Source organism: Bos mutus, chromosome 10 (assembly GCF_027580195.1).
Source record: "Bos mutus isolate GX-2022 chromosome 10, NWIPB_WYAK_1.1, whole genome shotgun sequence".
NCBI classification, from domain to species: Eukaryota; Metazoa; Chordata; class Mammalia; order Artiodactyla; family Bovidae; genus Bos; species Bos mutus.
In genome coordinates, this window is record NC_091626.1 from 97,267,230 (window position 1) to 97,281,063 (window position 13,834).

Genomic DNA, 13,834 nt, shown 5'->3' on the forward strand with positions numbered 1-13,834 from the left:
TACATGTTAATATTAATAACTTGGCTTTAATGAAAAACAACTAGTTTTCAAAGAAAAATAGTTCAGTGAGAAGAGAGATGCTGTAAATCTCTTTGAAGTGAAGTTGCTCAGTCGTGTCCAATTCTTTGCAACCCCATGGATTGTAGCCTACCAGGTTTCTCCATGGGATTTTCCAGGCAAGAGTACTGAGTGGGTTGCCAATTCCTTCTCCAGGGGATCTTCCCAACCCAGGGATAGAACCTGGGTCTCCCGCGATGTAGGCAGATGCTTTTACCATCTGAGCCACCAAGGAAGTCTTTAATGTCTGCATTAACAAAAGACAGTTGGATTCTCAGGTCCGCTTCTGTGTCCATTCTGTTGTGATATCATATGTCAGGTAGTGTCTGGAAAATGCTTAACAAGATGAAAAAAGGCAAACAATATTTTAGAATTATTATGAAAGGGTTTGACTTCACACACTGCCCTGAAAGAGGAGTCTTAAGGATGCCAGCGGTCCCCAGACTGTACTTTGATAACTGCTTCTGTAAAGATTCCACCCCACATTTTGATGGCAACAGATTTTCAAGAGGCCTGGGATATTGCACTACAGCCCTGGCATTTAACTCCACTTTTCTAGTCTCTCTGAATCCAGAAGAAATGGAAGAGAGAATATGTTATTCCCTTGCTTCTTTAAAATTAGCTATTAGAATAGTTGTATCTGAAGTCATTGGAAGAGTAGATTAATATGCTTTAAAAAGGAAAAAAAGTGGGCTTCCCTGGTGGCTCAGTGGTAAAGAATCTGAGTGCCAATGCAGGAGACACAGGCTCGAAACCTGATCTGGGAAGATCCCACGTGCCTTGGAGCAACTAAGTCCCTGTGCCATAGCTACTGAGCTTGTGCTCTAGAGCCTGGGAGCCCCAGCTGTTGAGCTCACGAGCAGCAACCACTGAAGGCCTTGCACATCCCGAGCCCGTGCTCCACAAGAGAAGCCACCGTAATGTGGAGCCCACACACCACCACTAGAGAATAGCTAGAGAAAAGCCCGCGCAGCAACAAAGACCCAGCACAACCAAAACTAAATTTAAGAAAGAAGTATAAAAGATCATACTTTTTTTTTTTTAAAAGAGGAAAAAAAACTGGTTGCCTTGCTTTTATCACCCGTGAACTGGCTGTGCGCTGAGTAGCAGTGATAAGACGTGAATGGAAACACTGAACTGCTCCTGGGATAGCAGGGGAGAGCCTTGCCTTGCTAATCAGTCTACACTTCCTTTCTATTGTGATCAGTTTCAGGCTTGGGCGGGGCCTCCTCCCTTTACTTCTAAGGGCAGCTTTCGTGTAGAACAGAACCGGGATTCCAGCCCCTCTTTTGTTGAAGTTCTGCTTGGAGCAAATGGCATGGGTCCCAGAGTGGGGAATAAAAGCCAGACCTGCAGTCCACCTTAGACAACTGACCCGTGTATTTACTATGGTTCTCGGGTCCTGGGACCTGGCATTGTCCGTCCTGGATCCTCACATGGTATCACTGCTTTACTGTGGGGCCATTTCAGCCCAGGGCGTTGGTCAGCTGAAATGACGGTGGACCTAAATGCCAGAGGAAAGCAGGAGTTGGGGGTGCCCTTGAAGGCTTTTTTTTTTCCCTTTCATTCTGAGTTTCTCCAAGACTACTGTACCTTTTAGAAGAGTCCTTGAGGGGAATTCCTGGGCAGTCCAGTGGTTAGGTCTCCATCCATGTTGTCACTGCCACGGACCTGGTTCAGTCCCTGGTCGGAGAACTAAGATTCCAGAAGCCACATAGATCAGCCAAAAAAAAAAAAAAAGAGTCCATGAATTGACATGCTGTCTTCTTCTGGGAGGTCACAGATGGTGTCTCCAGTGACAGAGGATGCCACAGAAGATAAGCAGAAGGCCGCCCGTGCCGGGGAGGCCCAGGCCTCGGTGGAACAGGAATTGCTGTCTGCTGACCAGACCCAGATCCTCAGCAAGGTCGGGAGCACGTTCTTTCTCTCTGAAAAGCACAAGTTTGGATGCGTTTGGATAGATTGGAATTAGAAAGCACTGCCATCTTACGCTTAGTTATGTGGGGAACAATCGTGTGTATTGTCCCCAGGTCCCTCACTGTACTAGCACCCAGTAAGCATCTGTTCAAGAAATGAAGGGTTATAATGAATGTTCACATGTTGTCTAAAATCCTGTCCATCTGAGGAGCCCTTAACCATTGAATTATGTATTAGTCTCAGCTTTCTTGTGGTAGATCTACTTGGGACTTATGGTAAAGATTCCATAGAAGTGGTACTGATAGCAGTGGTCTCCCTGCCTTGGAGGGAATAGTTGTTCGTATCATTATTAACATATACATTATGTATAATGTATACATATATACAGAATACATTATATATAATATATACATATTAACATATACAGAAGAACAAATGGTGTTGGTGTCAGTAAAGACAATTCCAGGCATTATAATTATATTTGTATAATGCTTTATAGTTTACAAAGCCTTTTTATCCAACAACACTTCATTTACCCCTGAGAACAGCGCCGTGAGACAGGTACTACTACTATGTTGCTACTTTACAAATGAGGAAACTGTGGTTAAGAGCTGGTATTGACTTTACTTTGCAGCTAATAAGTTGCAAGCTAAATCTTTGTTTAACCTTCTGGAAAAGGAAGGACTCATTTAAGGAAGTTAGTCAAAGTCTGGTTTAACTCATTTAACAGTGGTGATAAGAGCTGAAGGACTCTCTAGAAACAGATATTATGAGAATATAATCTGGGAGGATTACTGCATCCATGTATTCATTCATTCATTCATTTCTTGCAAATGTCATTCTGACACTTGACTGGAGTCACTGATGTGAGCTGTCTCACGGATGGGCTCTTCCGTGTTGGCAGTAGGTGTGCATTTCTTCTTAAGTTGCCTACCAACTGCTTGGAGAAGGAGCAGGAAATTAAGGCACGATGGTGCGAAATAGGGGAATGCTAATCTGAGTGGTTTGAAGTGAAACCCACTAGGGAGAGGCCGCTGTCTCCTGCTATGGGTCAGTGAGGGCTGTGAGTATCGATTGACATTTGCACTCTTCTATGCAAGTCAGATGTCTGGCAGTGGGTATACTGTTGAAATGCAAATCCTGGGGCTGGTCTAAGGTGAGATTGTGATTATTTATAGAACATTGTTAGTGGATGAGGCAGCCTGTGTCAGGTGGGACGTCCAAGGTGTGCCACGGGTGAGAGACAGGGGGACAAGGGAGCCAGAGTAGGAGCCGGGTTCTTTCTCTACAGTACTTTGATGGACTGATGGACAGCGATCTGGAAGGAACCTCTGGACGGAAATTGTAGCAGGAGGACGTGTGGCTGAGTGAAGGCCCAGAAGCAAGAGCTGTCCTGAGAGGAGCTGTGGGGAGGGGCTGTGCAGGCGTGGCCAAGAAACACCGCAGACGGGAAAGTCAGTAGCAAACCTTGAGGATGTTTGTGGGCCAGGTTTTTATGAAGAGTCTGAAGTGGGAAAGTAGCAAAAAGCTGAGAGAACATGAAAGAAGCTCTAAACTAGGGAACATGTTGGTGGCATGAAAATAAAAGTGGGTAGAGTTTATTACAACCTGTGGCTGGAGGAGAGAAAAGGAACGTTGACCAACGGGGGTCAGGAGACTTGTGAGTCAGGAGAGCGGAGGTAATAATAATAAGGCAGGGCTGGCAGCCTTCAGTTGGAAAGAGGCCAATAGGAACCTGCCATTGCATATGTCCTGTGACCAGAACTCTCTTGTGCAGATGGCCAGGTACCACGGCCCACAAAGGTCTGGGGACATCGTGATGATCCAGTCTGAGCACACAGGAGCTGTCGATATTCTGTCAGCTGATTTGGAATCTGCAGACCTGCTGGGGGACCACAGGAGAGGTGAGACCTTTGGGGGCGTAGAAGGTGTTTTTGTTTTGTTCCTGTAAGTATTTAAGAAGGGCAGGCAGATAGATGGAAGGAAAGAAAGGAAGGAAGGAGAAAGCATCAATTACATACGACCAAAAGAGGAAGAACACCAGTGTCTGAATAGAGTAGCTCTATTCGGTTTATATATATATGGTACTCTGTTTACTGTATATATGTCTGGTACTCCATCCTGGGGTGTGTGTGTATAGATAAATATTTGTGTATTTATTTATAATAAAGTTTAAAAGAGACCTGTTTCTTGAGCTGAGCAGCTGACCCACCTCAGGGCAATGCTCCCTCCTTCCTTGTGAACAGAAGTCAAGGAAGCCAGTAGGAAGAACGTCTTTGACTATGACCACCTCCCCTAAGCAAAAGGCCGGGTGTGGCAGCGTTTCCTCGGGGTTTCTTTCTCAGTAGTAAGCAGTCTGTCCTTTCAGTCTCCCCACCTCTCATGGCTCCTCCGTGCATCTGGACCTTTGCCAAGATGAAGGAATTCAAGAGCAAGCTGGGCAAAGAGAAGAACAGCCGTCTGGTGGTGAAGCGGGGGGAGGTGGTGACCATCCGGGTGCCAACCCATCCCGAGGGGAAGCGTGTCTGCTGGGAATTTGCAACTGATGACTATGACATTGGCTTTGGAGTTTACTTTGACTGGACCCCGGTAACCAGCACCGACATAACGGTGCAAGTCAGTGATTCCAGTGAGGATGAGGACGAAGACGAGGAAGAAGACGAGGAGCTCGAAGGTACATTGAATTTGAACATAATTTGCGGTCTCCTTTCCTGGTTCAACCTAATTTCTAGCAATCACCAAGCGATCACTTCCTGCCTTGTACCCGTCCTCCTGTTTCTGAGAATGCAGGCAGAGAATCCCTTTCAGCTTTGCAAGCCAAGTTGAGTGATGCAGGCTGAAGTCAGACCCTCTGAGAACATTCTGGTGGGGTAGTAGTGATGCCTGAGTGGAAGGCCTCTGTTCTTTTTAATCGGTACCTGGCTGTGTTGTCCTCCAGGATCTGCTGGGGACGGGGGTGGGTTGGGGCAGGGAAAGGGGTGTTGTGCTGCTGTGTGTAGAGGCAGTGTTTTTCAGATCACGTATGTAAACCTGAGATTATTTTTTATTTCTCTCTTAGAGATATTTATATTTCTTTCTCTGTGGGATATTTACATTTCTTCTTGGTCTGGAACCAAGCTGAGTGACTGCAGTTTGCCAAACATACCCATTCTCTCCTCCTTCCAGACTGTCACAGCTGGCTGACTTCTGTTTACTTCTACCTTCGTGCCCAGAGCAGTTTTAAAAATAGTCTCTGTGCTATATTCCAGTCCTTACTCACAAGCCTACTCACAATGGCCCTAAGGCTGCCTTTATTTTTTTAAATAAGCATTAGCCTTATTCCTTGATTTTCCCATATCATCCTACAGTCAACCCCTTAACTTGCTTCTTCATGGAAAAGCAAGTCTATAGGGAGGTCTGCATGTATTCAAGAAGGAGGAGAACCTAGGATCTTATTTGTTGCTCCTCAGGGGACCATTAGGGGTTTGGGGGTCACTTGCTATAGCACCTTTACCTGCATTTCCTACTTCCTTTAGTGAGTTCTTTCACCTGTTGAATCTTCCCTTCTTAAATATCTTGCCCTCCCCCTTGGAAATTTCCAGATACTCCTTGGAAATTTCCAGATACTCCTGGAGCTAGGAAGGCTCTGTAAGGCTAAATCATTGTTTCTCAGTGCAAATACTGTTGGCATTTGGAAGGAGACACTTCTTTGTTGAGAAGGTACTATCCTGACATTTAGCACTCCTGAACCCTTGAGCACTAAAGGCCAGTATCACCCACTGGTCACTCCGATGGCCTAGTTGGAGGCCACTAGACATTTCCAAATGCCCCGTGGGGGGAAAGCCACCAGCTTGTTACCTGGTTCATCTTCTTGCCTTCAGGTAGGCCTTTTTGTTCTCTGAATTCATAGCCGAACACTCTGCCCTTTGCTCACGCAGACCCCGTCCCAGCTGGAGACGTGGAGCGAGGCTCCAGGAGCTCCCTGCGGGGCCGCTACGGGGAGGTCATGCCCGTGTACCGCCGGGACAGCCACCGAGACGTGCAGGCCGGCAGCCACGACTACCCCGGCGAGGGCATCTACCTGCTGAAGTTCGACAACTCCTACTCCCTGCTTCGCAACAAGACTCTCTACTTCCACGTCTACTACACGAGCTGAAGGCCCGCCGGGACGGGACGCAGGTGGCGTGCGCCGGCTGGAGCAGGCTGCCAGCTGGGGCCTCTTGTCCTGGATAGGCAAGGGCTCCAAGCTGAGCGTGGGGCGCCCGACCCTCCCGCCTTGTTGGCGGACCTGACTGTTGGCCCCATCCGTGTAGCTTTGCCCCGTCCTTGGCTTCCGCAGATGGTGGCGTGGTACCCCTGCTCTGTGGTCCCTGACTCACGCTCTCGTTGCTTCCGACTCCAGCAAAATCTCTCTGCGGAGGACACCCATCAGGCCAAAAGCCTAAAAGGAAGTTGGGTGTTGCCTTTTCAAAATAGGTTTGTTTTGGTTCCAGGTGTATGCTTTCAACTGCTGCGCTCTCCTCTTGCAGAGCCTTCACGCAGGCGAGTTTAGTGGCCACCCACTCTCTTCACTTTTCGAAAGGACAGGAAGAGGGAACAGCACTCTGTCCGTGAAGGAGCCCAGTGTCGGGGATGCGGAAAGCTCTGGCCAGCCTCTCACCACTGCCGTATTCCCGCCTGCTGGTTCTGCCCGTTCTCTAGCACAGGCTGGGAGCCCTCACTGCCTCTGGAGGGCTGGTGATTTCACCCTGCCTCTCCTTCTCTCCTTTCCCTTTTCTAAGTCTGTGCCATCACAGCAAGAACTTCCATGCAGTCCAAAGTGATGATCCCTGTAGTCTAAGCTATTCTGGGAAGAAAAACTGCCTCCATCACTTCCTATTTCAAGAGGCGGTGTTCCTTTCCAAGGGCCCTGGGGGTGGAAGGGGGAAGGGTGGAAATTAGGTACTGGGTTGATCTCAGATGCCACATCTCCGGAAGTCAAGTGTTACTAAATCATTTTATGTATAATCAAAGAAGGAGGGGTAGATAATCTGAGAGAAGAGGTTAAAAAACAAAACAACACTCCAGATTCCCCACCGCTTTTTTTTTTTTTTTCGTCTTTAGAAAATGGGTGATATTTAGAAATTTTGCTTTGGGACCAGTCAGATTTCCTAAGTTTCTAGATGTCTAGGTTGCTTGCATTCAGGGCTACAGGCTTTTGGTGTTCGAAGTCTCGAAGGGGAGGTGGTCATGAAGCCTCACTGCTGCTGCTGGTCGGCTTTGTTCTTTTACCAGGCTGAAGCCTGTACGTTCCCTGGGGACGGCCTTTTCCACGCCATGAAACGGGCGTGCCGCGGGGAGCTGCCTGCAGTGTCCCCAGAGGCACGTGGTGGCCAGGCCCCGCCCCAGCCAAGGAGGAGGCACGTCTGCGACCATGTACCTCCTCCTCTTATTCCTTGCGTCAAGCCTGTTGCTACTGCCTTAGAATTCTGAGGAAGAATTAGATTTATTTATTACTTTTATTTATTGTTAAAGCCACATTTCACTTCACCTTTGAAACAGTTCCCATCTGTTTCTCAGAAGGCTTCCTTCCACCTGCCCTGAGACACTGAGGCCCCCTCTCCTGTGGAGTCTAACTAAATGGAGATTTCAGGCAAAGACGGGGAGGGCTGATGTTCCACTCCTGTGGGGTCAGTCCCCGTGAGGCTCTGGGAGGGGTCTGCCCCTCCTGAGGTGGACGAATGATGCCCCCCCGAGCCCAGCCTGCTGCCCGCAGCGCTCCCTGTGAGGATCTCTAGGTTGTGAGGGAATCTGCCCGTTTGTCCAGGATTGAGTGAATGTAGAGGACTTGACCAGCCAACCAGAGGCATCCCGTGATGCCAGGACTGCCAAGCCCTCCGCCTGCTCTGAGGAGTCAGCTGCGTCACGATGCTTCCTTTGGCTCCTTCCTTCCCTATGTGGGAGCCTCACACCACACCTCCCCTCTGCACAGAAGCAGAAACTCAGCGACCAGGGCTCCCCACGACAGGTCCGTAGCGGCACCTCCGTCACGAACAAAGGGCGCTAGAGCCGCACCGTCTGTTCCTCTGGGAGCACAGCCCCAGGTGGGAGAGGATGCGGGGCCCACCGCAGCATCCCTCCTCCTCCACGCGGCCTCATACCTCCATTACTTTACGTCTGAGTGCGTTCTGTAGAGGATTATACACTGGCCCAAATCTCTATGCCCTGTAAGAAGTTAGTAACTATTCTAGCAACTGCCTATTGAGGCGCTGAAAGCAAACTCGCTGTGCGGTCATCCCATCAGGTAGCCGTGTGATCATCACTGAAATTGAATCATGCCTTAGCTAATTGAATAGAATCTTTATAAAATAATTTTCTACCGAGCTCTTCTCCAGTCAGCTAAAGGCTGGCTTATTTTTCCTGTTTATTGTTAACTTCCGACTTTCTGTTAAGACGGAGCTGTCAGGTCATTGGAGGCTCCCTGGGATGACACTTTCTGTTGTTGATTTTTGCCACGAGAGTCTCTGTATACTTGTTTTCTTTAGAATCCTAGTTCTGTTGCATCCAGGAAGCCTGAGGGACTCGTTCCCATCGCCTCAGTGTGCCTGTTATTGTCTGGTCACTTTTGAAGTCCTGGACATTGTTATATTTCATTCTGTACCTGTGTTTCGTTAACAGTCAGTGCTTCTTTGATCCATTCACACACACACACACACACACAAATAGCTAAAAGAAGATATTTTCACCATCTAATGAATTTACTATCCCATATTAAGTCATCTGAAATAACTGAACTTTGGGGACAAAATATTACCTATAAAACACATGTAATTACTGAGAATTTCATGGTTCAGCAAACCCTAAGAGGTCGTCATTTCCTTAGTCTCTCTCTCTCTCTCTCAGTTTACGGAACCAAACAATGAAGTGAAAATCACTTGCTTTCACCTTCACCCTGTTCTTTAGAGCATAAATATTAATGTACAATGGAAAGAAAGTACTTCCCAGTAGGAGAGACTGGAAGTCTCTCCACAAGGTGGCCAAGTTCTTAAGTTTCTTTGGTTTATTTAGTTTTGCTACTTTGTTGAGAGATGGGACATTTAGAAAGTTTAGGGTGTTAATTTTTCTCAACATTTTATTTTGAAAAATTCTCAGCAAACAACATTTAAAAGAAGTATAGTATAAGCACCCTTATGTATATCCATCACGCAGATTTTAAAATTATAAACTGCTAACTTTTAAACAAAGATGATTCTGCTGTTCTGTTCCTTTTGACAAGTGTCCAGTAGAGTATTCCCTTCACAGACATCACCTCTCCAGTGTCAGAGAGTTCCTGGTTTTTAGCAAACTCACCTCATTCAGTGCCAGTTAACCAGGGAGGTGATCCTCATAAAAATGTTTCCTGTTCTCCATTTTTCAGAACTCATGCTATATTTTCCCTTTTGTACTCTTGCCTGGAGAATCCCAGGGACAGAGGAGCCTAGTGGGCTGCCGTCTATGGGGTCGCACAGAGTCGGACACGACTGAAGCGACTTAGCAGCAGCAGCAGCAGCAGCAGTAGGCTCTAAAAGCTAATGTTTTCTTCTCTATCTGGCATGTCAGAGTGAAGGTAATTGTGAAACTGCTTTCCACTGGAAGGACTTTTTTCTGATCTCTGTTGCTTTCCAACATATCCTCAGGACTGAAATTAACACTTGGATCCTCAGACATAATGTAGCTTTAAAATGGAAGTAGGTAGTAACTTGAAATTAGGCCATTCTTAGTTTTTTTTTCCTTAATTGATTCATGCACTTTAAAAATATTTTTATCTGTTATTTAGGAAAGAAAATCTTATACTTTTAAAAAGTATATATTGTCCCTTATAATATATATATGGAAGAGTTTTAACTGAAAGTTTCCTGAAAGCTCACTATCTTATTTTGATCAGTGGGTTTAGATATTACTATAAAACATCATTTATAGAAAATACCTGTATGTTTTTGATGAGCCCTATCCAGTCCCACTTTGAAAGAAATTAGGTGAAACCCAAACCCAAAATATTTTTATGTTTAAGACCACTTTTCTGCAGAATGTTGCCTTTTAACCCCAAAGTATAAGGTTCTAAGGTACAGAGCTGAGTGACCCCTAACATTTACACAAAAGGCTATTGTTTTAGAGGAAGGGATAGGAGTGAAAAGGATCGTGCAGCTTGAGGAACTGCTCTTTTTTTTTTTTTTTTTACATTGATAGTAAGGAATGAAAACGAGAGAGAGAAAAGCTATTAAATGTATCCCAGAATCTTGCTCATATACTGATTCTGTGTAGTTCTTTAGTTTGCTTTTCATCCATTGAAATTTTTCTTTTGGCCAGAAACCTCACTGGTTCTCACTGTGCTTGTTGGAGACATCCCAGACTCACTTTGCTTTCTTTTCCAACAAGATTGCCTTTGGAAATATTTTTGAGTAGGTCTCCTCTGCTAAGTGTAACCCTGACCTGAGGATTGACTTCACCTCTATACCCTCTGGGACTTGTGGGTCCAGCGCCATGAAAAAAGATGGTGACTTTAGAAAGGCTAGGAGGAGTTCCTGCTATGTCCCCGTAGCCTCAGTTGGTTTTGACTATGGCCAAAAAGGGATGAAACAGATCCATTTTGACCAACATCCCGGAATAGCCTCAAGCCACAAAACTTTTTGTGAACGAGCTGTGCCCTCTGTAGGCTGACCTCCCTGTGAGGGGTAGGAATCTATTTCCCTTTCATCTTGTGTGGGCCAGTCATACACACACAGTCAATGGGACCAACAGACAGACGCAATTTGGTCTTCCTTTTAGAGCCTCCATTTAGAATCTCTCCTGGGTCGAAAAAGTTCACACCAACCTCTTTAACTAGTCTGTTTCCACCTAGCCAGAAGCGTAGACCTTTTGGAAGCCTGAATTTGCTAGAAGTGGAAAGGGCACCGACCCTATAGAATCTTAGTGGTCGAAAAGAATTGGAAAGTGAGTTTCCGTATGAAGGAAGGTGGTCTCATTTTTTTGGTGAGGGGTAGCTTGTTAAGGGATTCAAGCTCTTTAGAGAGCAAGTCCTTGTATTCATTGTATCTGATTGAGCTCATGGAGCCACCATGCATGAATCTTTGGGGAGTAAGTAGGGGATGGGTGTTTAAAACTAGTCACAAGTTGGGTGCTTCCCAGCAACCCAATATATGGTGAGTGTCCCTATGACCGAAGTCCCAGTTTTCATGCATGTGGGATCCTGTCCCTAGGTCCTCATTTCCACACAACTGAGAGACAGAGAGGGGCGAGACCCATATCCAAGTTTACATAATTAACCAGAATTAGATAATAGTGTGAGCTGAGTAGATAAGCTGATCAGCCTTGGCTGGAAGTAGGGCTGGGAGGGGTATGACTTACAGCCCCACCTTGGGATAGCTGGGTGGGTAACTCCTGTGTGACTGTGCAGTTGGAACTCTCCTTAAGCTCACCAAGTGAGTGAAAAGGATGTGATGATGCTATACTGATGGGGATGACACACTAATTGAGTTGGCTGGGAAACAGAGCAAGGCCTCCGTCTACGGGCCCTAGACCCTGTCACCGGCCATGTGTGCGATCTCAGCGTGAGGCGGCAGCTCTGCAGGTCCGCAGAGTCTGGCTTCAGGGCCCACTGAGGGGCCAGTCTAATGTGGGCAGTGACTCTGGCCTTCCGCAAAGGAGAACCTCCTGAGAGTCTGTTCCCATTGGCCTCTTTTCTGGGAATGGGTGGCGGCACCCTGGCAAGAGCTGCTTTGGTTCTTTTGGTACCTGGTTAATGATCAGTGTCACCCACTTGCTCTGTCCAGCCAGTCCAGCACCTGTGGGCACGCCTTTGACATCTACCCAGTTATTTAGGTAGTGAGATTAGGGCAGGATCTGGGACCCAAAGGGTGAGAGAAACTTTGCTAAGTATTGTGTGGCCAGATTTCAGAAATCACCACTCCCTCTGGGGCGCTGCCCTGTCCCTCATGAACCAAGAAGGCCAGACAGAGCCCCTCCTATCTTAAAGTCTCGTCACTAGTCTAAGAAGACGCAATTAATTACCTAAACCCTTGTTAGTGGGGGTTCATTTACAAACAGCAGTGTCCTCAGAAACTAAGTCCAAAGGCACAAGACTCTGGCTTTGAAATAATCTGTAGTCCCGGTCACTGGTTTGAACTCACAATCTGATTTCTTTCAGTCCCCCAGGTATGTGGACCAGAGTTGATTTCATGGCTCTTCTTCACTCTGATAAACAGATGAAGAACATGTATGCCAGAAATTTAGAGATACAGGCTTTTGAAAAATTAAATTCCATAGTTCTCTGTCATTTTAAGCTGACAGGTTTGATTCATCTAGGGATAAAATATGTGAAATGGTTTCCAGGGGATCAAGTACATATATTTTCTGAATGTTCTGATACAGGATCATGAACAATTGTAAAGTTTTGGTTTGAAATATGATAGTATATGGGATAACAGAAGAGCCTTTAACTCACAGTCAGGTAAAGGAGCTCTCCTCCTGAACCCTTTTCCTCACTCAGGTTTGAAATGCCTCATCTGTAATGTTACCTGTAATTGATTATTACCGTTGGTTTTCAGGTTCAGTCAAGGATCACATGGAAAACATTATCCTAATTCTTTCCTCTCCTCTCCTAAGCAGCATATTTTACTGAGAAATTTAAAAAATTTAAAACTCCACTAGCATCCTCTTCTGAAATGATTGTCCCATAAATGAATCTGTTTTTTATTTAGTCAACCTAAATTATTTCCATTTAGCTATGTTCAAGAGCAAGTAAAGTGTGGAGAAAGGAACCTCATCACCCATGACTCTGCTGTACCCTTTTCCCTTAATAATGGGAAGTGTCCTGAAATCCCCAGAAGAAAGCTGCTTTGTAATCAAAGTGATGGATTATAAGAAAGCCAGTCTTTGGGTAAGGATAATTGGAATAGAGGAGGTGCTTGAAGATCTCCTAAACTACCTTATGCCATTTAGCTTGTGTTTCTGAAAGGCCTGCTTTGGCGCCATGCACTGAGATCTATCAGTTGACTGAAAGATGATCATGCTTTCTTGGTAAATGTTTTTAAGCAACTGGCAACCACCAAGGCGTTCTTTCCTTATCATTCTGGATCATGCACTGATGCTGACATTGCAGAAAGGGGTCTGGAAGGGAAACAGTGTCACAGCCTTTTCTCTAAAATACACGGTATCCCAAGCGATCATTTGTCACAGTCAACTAGTTATGTGTTCCCTTTCATGACAAATGCTGCCAGCATCGCCTATGATTTCTAAGAACTCTGAACCAAATTGTTATTTGTTATGTCCTGCTGAGTGGTTTTCCCTTTAATAAAATACTGTATTTCCACTACCCCGTGGCACTGAGCGTGTTGCCTGATACACATGGGATCCTGAGCTATTGTTCCTGAAATAGCTCAGTTCTTGTGTTTTTATATTATGTAACCGTTTTGTGATGCTTTTGTGCATTCTTTGTCTTCTCTTCTGAATTTTGACATGTCATAAATAAACTTTTTCACTATGCACCTGAAACATCTGAGTTATACTTTAATTTTTAACATTTTTTCTTCATCTCTCTGCGTCTTAAGAGGATAAATGTTCTTTAAACCTGTGAATTATTTTATAATCTATTATAAAAATTTAAGAAAAATTAACAAGAAAAAGTTAAGAGTGAGATTAATGATAGAGCTTTCATCCGCATTTAAATTAAAAAATATATATGTATATATATATATATTTGGCTGTGCCGGGTCTTGGGTGCTGCACGTGGACTTTATCTGGTTGTGGAGCACGGGCTTCTCATCGCCACGGCTTCTCTTGTTGCAGAGCATGGGCTCTCGACCTGCTGGCTCAGTAGTTGTAGCATACAGGCTTAGCTGCTTCGTGGCATGTAGGATCTTCCCAG

General features: G+C 45.6%; 1 protein-coding gene across 2 annotated transcripts in view; it reads left to right on the forward strand.

Moving 5' to 3' along the window:
• The window catches only part of TMED8 (transmembrane p24 trafficking protein family member 8), a 36,704-nt gene extending 23,243 nt beyond the window's left edge, over positions 1-13,461 (forward strand). For both annotated transcript variants that reach the window (XM_070378449.1, XM_070378448.1), the window contains 4 exons: positions 1,834-1,963; positions 3,752-3,878; positions 4,343-4,648; positions 5,892-13,461. In XM_070378449.1, the coding sequence (XP_070234550.1) occupies positions 1,841-1,963; positions 3,752-3,878; positions 4,343-4,648; positions 5,892-6,109 (774 nt within the window). In that variant the 5' untranslated portion in view covers positions 1,834-1,840 and the 3' untranslated portion in view covers positions 6,110-13,461. The remainder of the gene's footprint in view (positions 1-1,833; positions 1,964-3,751; positions 3,879-4,342; positions 4,649-5,891) is intronic.
• Positions 13,462-13,834: the final 373 nt, after the last annotated feature.